Raw genomic sequence first — 15,798 nt, 5'->3', positions numbered from 1 at the left:
TAAAATTAGGTTATTGTTGATAATAGCCTGTTACCTTAAACCACATTATTAACACTGAGTCTCAAGTTCATTTTGTTGATTCTTGTAATTTAAATCAAATTGTAAAATAGAATTCAACATCATGAACACAAATTAAAGATTCAAATTCAAATTACGAGGCACAAGTCAGTTAATCAGTTTATACAACCAATTTTCTGCATTATCAAAGGCTATACGATATCGATAAAGTACGATGTATCGATAACAGAATCTCGATATATATTGTCACATTCTCAGTGACCGCATTTGTCGTGTCATGAGGCGACAAATGCGGTCGATTTTCATTGTTGCACCTCCAGACAAATGCGGTCAGTGACAGAGTGGGTCACATTCCTGAGGTGACCGCATATTATGTCTTGTCAAGAGGCGACAAATGCGGTCGATTTTCATTTTTGCAACTCCCGACAGATGCGGTCAGCGACAGAGTGGGTCACATTCCTGAGGTGACCTCATTTGTCGTGTCAAGAGGCGACAAATGCGGTCGATTTCTGCACCTCCCGACAAATGCGGTCAGCGACAGAGTGGGTCATATTCCTGAGGTGACCGCATTTGTCGTCTCATGAGGCGACAAATGCGGTCGAAAAAATGACCCACTTTGTCGTCGACCCAGTTTGGCGCTATGCCGATAGTTGTTGATCTCAAGTTGATAGAAATTCATCGACCGATCATGATCAAGACATCGACTTTACAGGAATCGAGATTTCGACAACTGCATGTTGCATGAAATTTGGTTTATAGGTTAGGTTTAGGTTGAGGTTTCCAAGTGTAGGCCTATTGTTATTTTATTAATTAGCTGCATGTCATATAAAGTAAAATGATTATATTTATTCCAATCTAAATAAGTATGGAATAAAAGTCAAGTTCAATAACAATTCCTTAACGATCTCGTTCATGATTGTAATTCTGGAATTGTACTTGAAGCCAACCGTACCAAATATGTGAACATATCACCGTTTCAATTACAAAATTTAACTGGATTCATTCGAGAATATTTGGATTCACTGGTTGCAACTTATGATCCTGAGTAAGTATATACCAGAGTAATTCTTTATTTGTCATTATTTCTTGAATTGTTATTAGCCTAAATATGAATATTTTTGTTGGATCTCTTGTCTACTTTCCCATGAACTTTGAACGGTGGTCTAGATAGGCCTAAGTAGATAACAAATAAAAATTTAATTTTTGGCAAGGCAATGTCATGAAATACCAGTAACAATATTGTACAAACATAACTACATTATTCCCAATAATCTATTCCACAAGACTTAAAATACCCACACTTAGTAATTTTTGGCAAGGCAATGTCATGAAATACCAGTAACAATATTGTGCTAACATAACTACATTATTCCCAATAATCTATTCCACAAGACTTAGAATACCCACACTTAGTGTGGGTATTAAATGAAAGTACTTAGGCTATACCGGTAAGCATTTTTCTTACATTGTACCGGAAACCAGCATCATCATTTAAAAAAAGCAAAGTAGGTAGTTGCTATTTAGAACGGTACCTAGTCTACGTGTCGCAGGTAGTAGAAACTACAAAAATAAAGCTTCTGTCAAAACAAGATTGAAGCATATTAAACTTGATTTCTCGAGGTAGTCTGCCAAACAGCACTTGTGAACAGACTGACCAGTTAGGATGTTGGCAAATAGAAATCTTTTGTCCAGTCTGTCAGGAGTTTTTAGTTAAAACAAGAATATTAAGACGAATCGTGATCTAAACTGAGATAAATCAGCTCATGGTTTGAACCAGGAATCAGGTTTCCAAGTAGAATCATCAATAACTTCCAACTTTGAAATTCAATTGAACAAATTTTCAACTTAACAAGGAGAATAAAAGAATTTCATACAACCAGGCCCGGGCTATTAATGGGCAGACTGGGCATTTGTCTAGGGCGTAAATAAGAGATGATGAATATAATTTAGAGAGTAAAAATACCCACTGAAAATATCTGACTCAAGATTCAAGATTTTCAAAATACTTAGAACAGAACATGTAAATATAGCCTAATACAGGCTACCGGAAATGTAAATAGTAAGAAACATGGAAATTATAAGCTGGTATCTGTTTTGAAAATTTAACGGATAAGATTTGAATACTATATACTCTCTGCTCTTGTTCAAAAGAATCACAGAAAGAGGCCATAGCCTACCACAATCTGTGAACAAACCTTATGCCTCCTACCCTGATGACATAAGTGAATTTGAAAATGAATGCCTGCACTTCAAAATGTATGGAAAATAGGAAGAGCTTGGTGGAATCTATGACGTGTTTGAATAAATTATAGAACATGAATTGAAGTTTACTCTCTCAAATCTTGAAGTAGCTGTTGGAATATTTTTCTAAGCAGAGCAGTCACCAACTGCTCTGCAGAGAGAGGATTTTCTGCTTTGAATAGTCTGAAGAGGTCTAAAGTTTTGTGTTTGAAAGACGTGATTTTGTTATCTCTTGTTATTCATTTCATAAGATATAAGTGACATAGATTGTTTGCTTTTACATTATAGTAATAAGGGGGGCGCCAGTAGAACATTTGCCCAGGGCGTAATTCACCTAAGCTCGGGGCCTGCCACGAATGACATTCATTATGTAGAATGCTACCATTCTTTCAAGTAGGTGTATAATAGCTTTCAATGTAGATGATGCATATGGGCCTTAGTAAATATTTTTTTATTGAAGTCTAGGAATAAACTAACTCTAACCAAAAATAAATAGATACAATTTGTATTTGCTGATTTCGATCAAAATGCCATCCTCTCAAATTAAAGGCAAAAAAGTTACTATCCTTTCTCAAATTGGCCTTGGTTTAATGTTCCACACTGATTGTCTTTTCTTTTTTCAGATTATCGGGAATCATTCTGAGTCATCAAAAGATAAAGGTAAATCCTGAGTTCAATGTAGAAGGAGATGGCACCAACAAGCTGCTCTACATTGCCGATATCTACGTTTTCAGGCCTAAAATTGGCAGCGTCCTTACTGGTAACAGATCACTTTCATTAATCTTCTATGAAAAATTGTCTCGAAGTTAATAGTTTAATTAGCTATTTGTCTTTTTTGAACTTCTTATAGAGGTATATAATATAGGCAAATGTCTCGAAGTTGATAGTTTATTTATTTGTCTTTTTTGAACTTGTTATAGAGGTATATAATATAGCAATTGTCTCGACCCACTGGATAATATTTGAATTTTAGATCTTGCAGGTAATTAGTTGGCCTTCTAGACTGAGCTAAATAAATTTAATGCAGTTAGCAGTTTCCTGTCCTGGTAGCAATTTTTTCAATTTGAGTTTTTATGAATAGGCTATGTCCTCAACTTACTATCAACCTGACAAAGTTAGGCTGCATTGCTTAAAGCTTTATTAAAATTATCATTTGAAATGAAATTTCCAACATTTGATGAAATGAACATTGCTCCGGAGATGCTTCAAGGTGCAATTCCATAGACGCGTCTCAAGATGCGGGGCTATAAGCAGTCGTATCAAGACGCTTGGTTAGAGCACATATAACTATACGTTCATTAGATTCGATGATTCAAAAGATATGAATAGTACAAGCAATATAGTAGCCAACACTTCTAATTTATCTGTCGCCATAACGTTAATACAGCATAAAATTCCAACGAGTCATCGAATCTAATAAATTTATAGGTTATGTGCTGTAGCCGTAAGTCTGTAATAACGCGTCTCGAGCTGCCTGCTTATAGCCACGCACTTCATGACACGCTTGCTTATAGCTCAGCGTTTCGAGCGGCGCGTCTCGAGACATGCCTCTAAGGAATTACACCTTTACAAATTGCGCCATGCTGTCTGATGGTGATCTGTTGCATTTAAACTTGAGTTTCATGTAAAACTACTCAAATTGAAACAATTTAGCTAGGAAAAACAACATTTATTTTCTGTTTCTATTCCTTAAATTCAATATACAATAATACCTATGAATCAATTCAATTCAATAATTCCTTATTGTCATATACAGTGCACAAGAATACATACTAAATGTTTTAGGCTATAGGACTAAAAATAAGTTTACAAAAAAATATATATTGCATTATTAACCAAGAATATTATCGCTAGGTCATACAAAATTTGCAAGTTATGTAGAAAATTTGTAATTCCGTTATAAAAATCCCGAGCCATCGGTCGACGACTGCATCGCAACCGTGCCACCATTATTATTTAATAACAAACAACCACCAATCGATGGCCGAAAAAACTATACAAAATATAGCCTGTAAAATACATCATTGATTTGCACAGACACAACAACAAACAAAATAGTCACACATGAGTCTTAGACTGAGTGGGACGAGTACCATTATACTGTGATACTTTGTGACTTAAATTGTTAAGTAGAAGTTGTAGAGAAATAAATTAATATAACCTTTACAGATTTAGAAAGAAGAGCAAAGAACAAACGGCAATACAAGAAAAGAGGAAAAGGAATCATGTAGGCCTGTGAGTTAGTTAAGGAATTAGTGAGTTAGTTAGGATTCCATACTAGAGCTTTTATTTTATCTTAATGTTTTTTTATGTTTCTTTTATTTAATTCTTATTGGAAAATACCTGTATCGAACAAATTTATTGGCACCAATTCCATGCAGCCAACCATCGATGATTCTTTTATAAGCGAGCAAACCTACCGTTGTCTCTATTATTTCTGTGGATGGTGCTTTCCTCAATAAAATGCTGGATATGTAGAATGGGTTAGTGCGATTTATTGATTTGCCAATTCTGGGGACCTGTAATGCCACATTTGCAGAACTTCTGTACTGTTACTATGTGCTACCTCAGTTACCATACAATCCCTGTTTTTGTACGTGAATACAAGTACCTTCTTCACATAAATCTGCCTGACAGTCAATGATTGGGAATACTCAAAGAGTGCCTCGGTGGGATATTGTTTTTCCAGTTTCAAGCCGGCCTTGATTATAAGCTTCTGTATTACTTATAAAGGCTACAGTGCAGTTCTAACTGCTCCTCCCCATGCAATAACACCAGAACTCAAGATCGACTGAACATGAGCAAAATAAACTCTTAATTTCCTGTTTGTTCAGGATAAAGCTTAGCTGATGAAAATATAAATCATTTTCCTAAGCTTACGTTGCAGGCTAACTATGTGATTCTCATATCTCAGGTTAGAATCTAGGCCTATTATAACTCCTAAATAGATGTAACTCTTCACCCTGTCAATGATCTGAATCACTATGAAAGTACCCAATATTATAATAATAATATTATTATTGAGAACCAATTTTGGTTACAGGTGTAGTGAACCAGAAAAGTAAGGATCACGTTGGTTGTCTGGTGCACCGGGTGTTCAACGTGACCATTCCAAAACCGGACGGCGATGAGGAAGAAGAAGAAGTGTGGAATCGTACGTCGGTCGGACAAGATGTCCGCTTCAGGGTGGTCGCTTTCGATATGACCTTGAAAATACCATCCATTCATGGACAAATATTGTGAGTATTAATATTATATATTAGAAAAGTTGATAAGTTTAAAAGTTTTACTCACTCTATCCAGACTCAAATCGTAGCGGATTGTAGTGGCGGATTATCCAGTCGCTTGTAACTTACGAATTGAGTCAATTCCTTGCTCATTGTCTCTAATGCAGTTGGCAGTAGCTATTTGAAATTGAAATCTCCATTTTATTCATGTCAATCTTGAATAATATTTACTCAAGTATAATAATATTTGAGTTGATAATTGTATAATATTTGGGAAATTTTGCACTTTTCATCAAAATTAAACGTGTGCTCATTTATGTTCATGCTACTCTACTTCAACTTGTAACCTCATTCTATTAAGATGGTAGGTTATGACATAGAGAAACAATAGCGTAAGTAGATATCCCATGGTATAGTGCGTTTATGTCGCAACTTTTACTGTTATCTCAAACCGATTACTGTCGATTATTGTCGATTTTTACTGTTTTGACCGGGTAAGAGTGTATGAACGGCTGGTATGAGAGACTACCAGCGTTATAAAGCTTCACAGGAAAGAACTACGTGGACTATCAGCTTGAGATAACATGAAAATTTGCGACATAAACGCCCTATACCATGGGATATCTACTTATGCTATTGTTTCTCTATGGTTATGTAATGCGTTTGTGCGTTAGTAATGGATAAATGATGATGATGTTATTAGGAAATTTTGTTTTACATTAGAAGTGGACAAATAATTGACTTCTTCTTTGCTTCTCCCCAGTGTGCGTTTAAAGCGTTGGGGTAGCCTCAGTCTATTTCCTCCATGATTCCCTATCCATCGCCATTCTCTTCATTTCTGGAAGTCTTTTCTCTTCTACGTCCTATCTCCTCAATCCGATCCTCATATGAATACCTTGGACATCCCACTGCTCTCCTTCCTTGCACTCTCACATTAACATACTGTTTTGTCTTGCAATCATCCCCCATTTGCTGTACATGTCCATACCAGCCCAACTGCCTCACTTCTATCCTTTCACTGACATCTCTCATGCCCACTTCTTCCCTTATTCTAGTATTCCTTACTCTATCCCTTCTCATCTTTCCAACAGTTTTTCTATGGCACTTCATTTCCACTGTCCTTATCTTGTTTTTGAGATAAACTGATTTCATTGATTTCAATGATTTCATTGGCCAGCTTTCACTTCTATACAGCAGGATAGGTTCAATAACTGTCCGATATATTTGATTCTTAATCTTTTTAGCAAGTTCTCTCTACCCAAATATACAATCTTTTGTTGCATAATAGGCGGCAGCTCCCTTTCTCACTCTGTTGAGCACCTCCCTATCTATTTTCCCATCCTCTGAAAACACTGTACCAAGGTATTCATATTTCGCCACCTGGTCCATCTCTCCCCATCTACCATAACTTAAACATTTTTTCTCATTCCCTTCGACACAACCATGATCTCACTTTTCTTTAAATTCAGAATCATTTGTCTCAATTTCAACTCCTCTGCCCATTCAGTTAGACTGCTGTAACTTTTCTCTTGTGTCGCAAATAAGGAAAATATCATCAGCCTACAGGAGAGCTCTTGTGCCAATTGGCCTCATATTCCAGTATCCACAAAGAATTGACTTGAAAAGTAAACTATGAAATCAATTAACTTCAATCAAGCACTTATTAGTGAATAAATTAATCAATTTAATATCTTCAATCAAGCACCTATTAGAGGATAAATCAATATTGATAACTGACATCAATTTAGTAAAAAATAGTGTGACAATTTCAAGTATTTTCATTTTTCAAGTCAATCTAAACAAAAAGTTAAAGCCGATTCAGCTCTTTAAAATTGGATTTTGCTTGATTTTTTGTTTTTCTCAATTCTTAATTAGGCCTATTTTTATTTGCGAAGGGGCCAAAAATATAAATACACTCTTGGGCAGTGAATTTCTTAGTAACGCTCTGGCTGTTGTTACAGTAGTTTTTTGTTAGAGTTGTTACAGACTACTAACTGTTGACGAGACACCTAACTAAAATACTAAAAGTAAGGCCAGATCAGATCACAGATCAGACGTCGGGTAGAGACGTGGCGCGGACTCTGACGTGGTGGAGGCGTGGCGTATGCAATGGTTATCAGACGGACGTGATAGTGGCATGTTTATTAAATATTATTCAATTAAAAAGAATTTATTATGTACGTTCTCATTTTGAACAAGTGGCTAGTCCTTGTATGCCACGAGATACAGAAGTGGCATGGGCGAAAAAGTGTCCGCCCTGTCGCACGTCCATTCTGTGTGAATTGGGCCTTACTTTTGGTATTGTAGTTCGGTGTCTCGTAAACAGTTGGTGTGGCATGAATAGTCCACATGCAAGTTACCAAGATATTCACTCTCAAAGAGTGTAAACATTTTTATGGAACCCTCTGTAATGTGAATTTGATGCAAGAGTTTTGTTTCGTCTCATTTATACTTGTCTGTTATCGCTCATCAATTCTATTTTCCAGAGACTCATCAACTCGACAATCAAGCAATGCCTTGGATGTGGATCATTGCTTGCAGGAGGCGTTGGGTAGTCAGAGTGAATCGGTGACAAGTGATGAAAGTGACAGTAAAAATGACAATCTATCAAATTCGAGTGGGGTTAAATCACAAAAACCAAATGTTGTGCAGGGAATAGGTTCTGAAAATATAGATAATAATAGGTTGAATGAAAGTAGTTTATGCAAAGCTAGTCTGAATACTGATAGAACGTCTCCATCATCCAGAAAATGTGTTGAAGATTCAAAAAATAAGAGGAATCACTCACTTTCATTGTCACTCAGGGAAGCTAAGGTTGTAAATACTGAAATTGATAGTGATAATTTTATTCCTCCTTCACCCGTGAAACCGTTGAAAAGGTCAATAAACGTTGAAAAGGTCTCGAAAGATGTTGATAGCGAGAAGAATAAAGAAGGAACTAATTTCTCCAACGATGAATTTGAGAAAACTGAGGAAGAGAAAAGTGCTTTCAATGTTTCAACATCCAAGATAACTTTTAGAACCAGAAAAAACAATCTATGGAACAATGATGAGACGTTCGGCAATGTTTCAAGTTTTTTAAAGAACTTGGATTCTCCCCAGTCTTGTCTTCGACGGTCGGAGTCTCCCTCCAGCTCGAACAATTCTCCCGCGACTAGTGACAAACACAACAGATCGGTACGATTTAGTTCTCATGACAGTGTTCTAAGATTCGATGCAAATACTAAAGGTTTAAGTAATCACACCTCTGTAAGAAACAGCATCACTCAAGAAGAATCAAAATCTCGAAATTCGTCTGGGTCTCCTAAAAAAATGGAAGTTCCTGAGAAAAAACTGTCAGAAACCATCAAATCACCTCCAAGATCAGCTAGTCCCAAAAAGGTTTTGAAGTCTAACATAACCTCTAACGAAAAACTTGGAGAAATCAACAAACCATCATCTGAACATAGAAAATCATCCTTGACACAAACCATCGTGTCAAAAAGTTCCGAATCGAGGAATAGTGGTAAAAATGCAGATTCTGAATCGAGCTCGGATGATAGCTTGGTAGGAATGTCAGAAAATAGGAAATCACCTTTGACACAAACTATCCTATCAAAAAGCTCTGGGAATGTTAGTAGAAATTCAGAATCCAATTCGAGTTCTAAGGATGGTTTGGTAGGGTTGCCTGAAAAAAGAAAATCCTCCTTGACACAAACTATCTTGTCAAAAAGTTCCGAATCAAGGACTATTGGTAGAGAATCAGATTCTGAATTGAGTTCTGATGATAGCTTGGTAGGAATGTCTGAAAATAGGAAATCACCCTTGACTCAAAAAGTTTCTAAAAGTTCTGAAAAATCGGTGAATGCCGGTAGAAATTCAGAATCGGAATCGAGTTCTGAGGATAGTTTGGTAGGAATGTCTGAAAATAGGAAGTCACCCTTGACACAAACTATCGTATCAAAAAGTTCTAAAAAGTCGGTGAATGTTGATAGAAAACCAGAATCCGATTCGAGTTCTGATGAAAGTTTGGAAGAAAATGAGGGAGTATCGCAAACCAGATTCATGGATTCCTCTATGACCGTTGGAGAATCGTTTAAGCATACTGGTGTAAGTACAGATTTTGATTCAACTTTCTATGAAAAACTCGAAAAAGAAGGTAAGCGCAAGGAAAGACCATCAGATGAGACAAATAGTTCGGATACACCTGAAAATTTAGATTCTGATGAGAAAATCGAGAGGATAAACAATAAATCGCCCAAAAATGTTAAATCACCGGTAAAAGATGTAAAAACCCCCAAAACATCGCTCACGCCCAGGAGAGATAGTGTGAATTCTATTCCAGCTTTAAAAGTTGATGAAAGCTTTGAAAAGAGAAGGAAAATGTTTTTGGAAAACACAAAATCACCTGAAAAACGTCGAGACGTCTCGATAGTTACTGAAACGCCAGAAAAACTAGATTCTAATGAGAAACTAGGACGACTTGAATCGGTTGGAGGTTTGAACACTTCAAAAAATGATGTTGCAACGGCTTCTTCTGATCATGGCAAGAGCAAGAGGAAATCGAATGAAAAAGAAAGACAAAAGCTCATGACTGATGACAGTGAAAAAGGAGAGGCTCAAAACATGCTACCTGATGAAACTGATAGTAGAATTAGAACTATCATTGATGAGAGAAGCAATGCTAGCACCAAATTTACAAGTAATTTAAGTTCTATCAAAAGCAGACATTCTGTACCAGGATTCAATTTAGATGATGAAACTCCTAAAAGAACGAGAAGGGATTCAGAGAAACATGATGATGATGATAGGAGGCGTGTCAGTGGAAGTAGAATCATGGAAGTTCAGAGTGCAAACATCATTGATGAAAGAAAAGGTATGTTGAAATCCAGCAGTAAATCCCCCGTTTCTGTTCACAAGGCTCATGATAGCTTGGAAAGAAATAGTATGTCAAAGGAAGGGAATCAGGTAGATTGTGGAAGAAAAGATTCCATAAAAGTGAGTGATGGTGTCAATGTTAGAGTTGGCAGTCCCGAAAAAGCTATTCGTGAAAGAGCCGCGTCGATCTGTGAGGAATCAACCGCGACGATGCTTTTGAAAGATGCATTCTCGAAATTTTGGGGATCGAAAAATCGAAAATCGAGTGGAGCAAAAGTGGTGGATTCGGTTGATGCTAGTACAGTTGAAGACTCCAATCAAGACACCGATTTGGATCAAACTAGTAAGAAAAGTGGTAAAGTCAAGCGCAAGTCTATTGAAGCCATTGTTAAACCTGCCGAAAATCTAGTCAAAGATGATTTTGGGAAAGAAACGGATATGAAAAAGAACATAGAAAATTCGACTAGAAAAAGTTTAGAAAAGAAGCGAAAATCTTTAGATGGCAATGTGAAGTCTGCTGAAAACGAAGCCAAAACTGTTAATGTAAAAACTTCCAGTGAAGATGAGAATTTGGATGAATTGATTAGAAAAATCGAAGATGCAAAGCGAAAGTCTTTAGATAGAAATGTGAGTACAGTTGAAGAAAGGGTACCTGAGAATGCTTCTACGTTGAAAGATACAAATCAGAATGCAGATTCAGACAGAATAGCAATCAAGATGAAAAAGAAAAAGAGTAAGGAAAGAGAATTCGATAAACGAAAATCGATAGAGGAAGAAGTTGGAATCGAAGAGAATTTGAAACAAGAAAATAGGGACTGTTCTTTGATCAATTCATATCAGGACACAGATGTAGAGAGATTGTCTAAAATGGGAAAGAAGAAAAAGAAACATAAGGACAGAGATTTTGAGGATAGAGAATCAGAAGATATTCTTTTGAATGAAAATATGAACTTATCTTTACAAAATTCTAAAGAGGAAGTTGATTTGGAAAAAGTATCTAAAAAGCCGAAAAAGAAGAAAGAATTAGATGTTGGAAAAGCAGAAGAATTGTGTGCAACGGAAGAATGTGTAGAGCAAGAAATCGTGAACAGGGATTCATCTGTACAAGATTCAAATCAAGAAAGAGACATGATTAAAAGAGTAAAAAAGAAGAAGAAACATAAAGAAAATGAGAAGACAGAAAGAGTGTTGGAACCTTTTACCACCGAAAACGTAGAAGTAAAACAAGAATTTAAAAATAATGACTTACCTGTGATAGACATAGTAAGTAGTGAAATGAATCTAGAAAAGTTATCTGAAAAGATGAAGAAGAAGACGAAGAAGTTGAAACAAGAGAGAGAAGACGAAGGTGAAAATCAGGAAGATATACGAACAAAATGGTTAGCAGTAGATTCAAATCAATGTCCAGTTGTAGAGAAATTATCTAAAAGTAAGAAAAAGAGTAGGAAGAAACAAAAAGAATTAGAAGATCTAAATAAGAGTTCAATTTTACTTGATTCAAATAATGAGTCTGGTGTTCAGGAAATGCCAAAAAAGATAAGAAGAAGAATAAGAAGAAACCTAAAGAGATGGAATCTCATATCACAAAGGAGGAAGGTGAAAAGAAAATAAATGATGAAAGGAATCAATTCAACCAAGATTTTGCTAATAGGTCCACACTAGATGGATACAGTACTGATTTGAATTCCTCCGTCCATGAAACAAAGAAAACATCTCATCTCAAAACGAAGTATGATGGTTATCAGAGTGAAATTCATGTTGGAAATCAGCAAAGAACACCAGTCTCAATGATTAGTGACTCAGGTTCTGTAAAGAAACATAAATCGAAGAAATATTTTGAAAATTCAGTTTCTCCTAGAGGTGATGAGTCGATTGATAGTAAATATAGGACTATTGATAAGGGTAACGAAAAATCTTTTGGTGATAAAATATTTGTAAATGACTGTCAAAACGAGAACAAGAAATGTAAAAAGAGAAAAAGTGATCAAAAAATAGTTGAGAATTCTTCGTTATTAAGAAATCAAGAAGAAATGGGAGGAGGCAGTAAGCAAGGAATACATTTAGAGAAAAAGGAAGATGGCTTGCATAAAAAGAAGCATAGAGACTCGCTCGGGTTGGAAGGATCTCCAGGACTGGTGAGGTCTCCTAAGCAATTGGTTGTTGATGGCTACCTGAGTGATTGTAAGTATTCGAAGCATAAATCGAAGAAAAAGTCCAGTTTTAAAACAAAACGCGATGGATATGCTAGCGATTTTGAAGTCAACAAACAAGAATCAACAAAAATCGATGAAGACTTGAAAAAGAAGAACAAACTGGAGAAGGTCAGTAAATTCCAAGAAAAGAGGAGAAACTCCACTTTGATGGCTATGCTACGGACTGTCATTCATCTAGGGATAAGTCGAAGAAGAAATCTAGTTCTAAACTGAAACGAGATGGTGATTTTGAAACAAGTCTACGAATTCCAAATTGGGAAGAAGTGATGTCGAATAAGAATAAACACAAGAAAAAGAATTCCCTTGAAACGTCAAAAACTTCTATTGAAAAAGAATGCTCAGATGCTATCGGGAATGTGGGTCACTCTAGAACTCAGATTGAGTCTCATAAAATTTCAAGAAAAAGGAAAAATTCTCACAATTCCGAAAGCAATAATGACCATTGTTTGCCCACTAAGAAAATCAAAGTTACAGGGTCCTCTAGTTTTTCAGAATCTGGCATTACTGACAATAGAACTGCATTCAATCATGAAAATGAAAGAAGTTCGATTACCAGGGAACAACAACAATTATCTAAATCGTTTGAAGAGGGCGACCAGTGTGTAAGAAAAAGGAAAAGGAGTAGGGGAGTTAAGAAAAAGAAGAGGAGCATAAAGTTAGAAAACACATTATCAACGGATAATGTATCAGTTGACAAAGTATTGACAAAGAAAAAGAACAAAGAATCTAGAGAGCAAGACATAATTTCTCCTGGCATAAGTAGGAAAAGGAAATTCTCCAATATTGGTAAGACGGGTGATAGTTGCTCGATTCCCACTAAAAAAAGTAAAACTATACCGTCACCTTCTCATGAAATGGGAACAGGAATTGATGTTAGTAGAAAAAATATAAACAAGGAAGATGAACAAAATATCTCTTTTAATAAGGAACAAGAGATTTTACAAAGAGGTAAACCTGTTGTTGAAGATGTGGAGAAAATAGGAAGAAGAAGCACAGAAAAAGTAGGGACACAAGTTTTGAGATGGGCAAAAAGATAGATGAACAAAGTTCAAAAGGAGAATCATTGAAGGAAGAAAGAATGAGCAGAACATCTAGTGAAGGTCCTCCAAGTAACAGTTGTAGTGATGTTCCTCAAGGTCTAAAATCAACAATTCTACCAGTAATCGTTCCTTGGTAGCTGTCGATAACATTTCAAAAACTCCTAAAAAATCTGCTGAAAAAGCCAGTAGAAGGAAAACACCAAAAAAGTCTGCAGAAGATCCTAAACAATTGAAAATGTTGAAATACTTAAGCCCTGTCAAAAAGTTTCATCCAACTCAGGAAAGTAGTTTAAGTACTGATAATAATTTGAGACAATATTCTAATGATGAAACCAATAGCAATCCATCAAATGAAGCTGGCGCTGATAAAACTACCTCCAATGTGAAAAAGATGCTCAGTTTCCCTGTTGAAAAGGACAAAAAGTCTGAAGAAGTTGGCGAGAAAACTTCAAAAAAGAAGAAAAAGCGAAAAGGTGATGATTTATTAGATTTACAACAAGAAATGATCAATAGGCTACTTAAAAGTAAATAATACTGACTGTTCAATTTAAGTTTCAGTTTTAACAATGATGCAAATTTTCAAGATTGTTTTTTTATTGTTTCTTACTTATAATAAAAATGAGGATATTTCAATCAAAACTTAGTTATTTATGACTGGCATTATTGGTCAGTTTCTTCTAAATTATTGTTGACATTGTAATTAGATTTCTCTCAAATACATCTAGTTGTGTTTACGACGCTTAGATCGAAATGTTGTAGTCTATAGTGAGGTCCACGTTGTAATGACATTATTTGATCAACTTTGGTTTTGCTATCCTTGTCTATCATTCGACAAAGCCGGTGGTACTATCCTTTCTAGGTCCAAAACGGTGCCAATTATGTTTTTGACAGTGTAGAAATATGATTAATTAATGCAGAGAATCGGCATCGCTATTCTTCTATCTTTATCCACTGTCATTATAACGTGGACCTCACTATAGCTCCCAAGCTGTCCTCAAAGCAGTCGTACTTCCTTATTGAGATTCATTTCAAACAGTCAGCACTTCATTGGTTGAATGGGCCGGAATGCTGACTGTCTAAAACTCCTCTCACTAAAGCAGTTCTATTAAGTTGCAAGGAAACAATTACATGATTACTATGACCAGCTCACTACTTATCAATTTGCATATCAAGTTTTTCGACCTTTGACTTCTCAACAACTTGAAAAAAATTCAATTACTCAGACTGATTCAAATTTACAAATATTGGACTCTTACAAGTAAGCAATTATTATAATAAGTGAAGACTATAATTTTTCCGTCAAATTGCATCAATGAATTCAATTATGATTATCTATTATTTTATTTAAGTTGAGAATAATATTAAAACACACAGAACTTCTAGTATTTTCTTAAAAATTCAATATCATCTCATACGTTTTCATCTGTATAAATATTGAAGGTTCTAAACTTGTATAATCATTGATTGATCAAGTAATTTATAGATCTTCCAGATTGAATTGTAATGTTGGTTACTTTGTTTTGTGAGCTTTTGGGGTGTGTGTGAGTCGCCCAAATTGTTGAATGGGAATCACCTGTAATTTAGCGTTTTCAATTTCTGGTGCTTAGCTATAAAAGTATTGTTGTATTATTCGTCGGGATATTTTTATTATTCTAATTTTAAGGGTCTTTGATTTAATTTGACCAGTGCAACGAAAACAAATTAGAATAATAAATTTTAGATCACAGGGGTCTATAGATACTGTATCATATTTTCAAATTTTTGTGACAGCTTTCGTATCTATTTTTTTATCTATGTGGTTTTCTTGTGTTTAATAATTTTAAAATGACTATTAACTTTAAAACTTTTTATTGAAGATTTTTTAAAATACCGTTTAAAGAGTTACTTTCAGGCATTACTCCATTCAGATAGAACTTAGACTACGTTGATGCATTATTATAGTTTCTCCATGTATTATTGCTTCTCAAACGTCTATCAGTGCTTTAGAAAACATTGAATTTTGCAATTATTCATCAGGAATGTTACTCAAGAAAATATTTTTTGTCGGTTATTCACTTGTAAAAATCAATATATTATCATTTATTATTAAACGAAAATCCTTATTTTCATCTGTAAAGGAATATATTCTTCTTGATCAGAGGTCAATGATTTTTAAAACCAGTCAAATTTATTTTAAATTTAGGCGTAATTGCTTTTACATTC

The 15,798-nt window shown here is 35.3% G+C and overlaps 1 protein-coding gene across 2 annotated transcripts; it reads left to right on the top strand.

The window, feature by feature from the left end:
* The first annotated feature begins 773 nt into the window (after positions 1 to 773).
* Positions 774 to 14,235, top strand: LOC111061712 (myosin-2 heavy chain). Of its 2 annotated transcripts, XM_039430143.1 has the most exons (5): positions 774 to 1,063; positions 2,883 to 3,019; positions 5,303 to 5,498; positions 7,973 to 10,324; positions 10,370 to 14,235. In XM_039430143.1, the coding sequence occupies exons 3-5, from the start codon at positions 5,461 to 5,463 to the stop codon at positions 11,952 to 11,954; spliced, it is 3,975 nt and encodes a 1,324-aa protein (XP_039286077.1). In that variant the 5' UTR covers positions 774 to 1,063; positions 2,883 to 3,019; positions 5,303 to 5,460; the 3' UTR covers positions 11,955 to 14,235. The 2 variants fall into 2 exon arrangements, with proteins under 2 accessions (XP_039286077.1, XP_039286075.1); XM_039430141.1 differs by having other exon boundaries at positions 7,973 to 14,235.
* The last annotated feature ends 1,563 nt before the right edge of the window (positions 14,236 to 15,798 follow it).

The sequence above is a fragment of the Nilaparvata lugens genome, chromosome 6, assembly GCF_014356525.2.
Source record: "Nilaparvata lugens isolate BPH chromosome 6, ASM1435652v1, whole genome shotgun sequence".
Classification (NCBI taxonomy): domain Eukaryota; kingdom Metazoa; phylum Arthropoda; class Insecta; order Hemiptera; family Delphacidae; genus Nilaparvata; species Nilaparvata lugens.
Note: the sequence above shows the minus strand (reverse complement) of the source record. Positions and strands in the feature narration are given on the sequence as shown.

What these genes read in the sequence shown, in the direction of transcription:
- LOC111061712 (XM_039430141.1), top strand. Translation starts at nt 5,461, where the DNA reads ATGACCTTGAAAATACCATCCATTCATGGACAAATATT. An exon ending in TCCATTCATGGACAAATATT is followed by an intron (nt 5,499 to 7,972) that starts GTGAGTATTAAT and finishes TCTATTTTCCAG; the next exon opens with AGACTCATCAACTCGACAAT.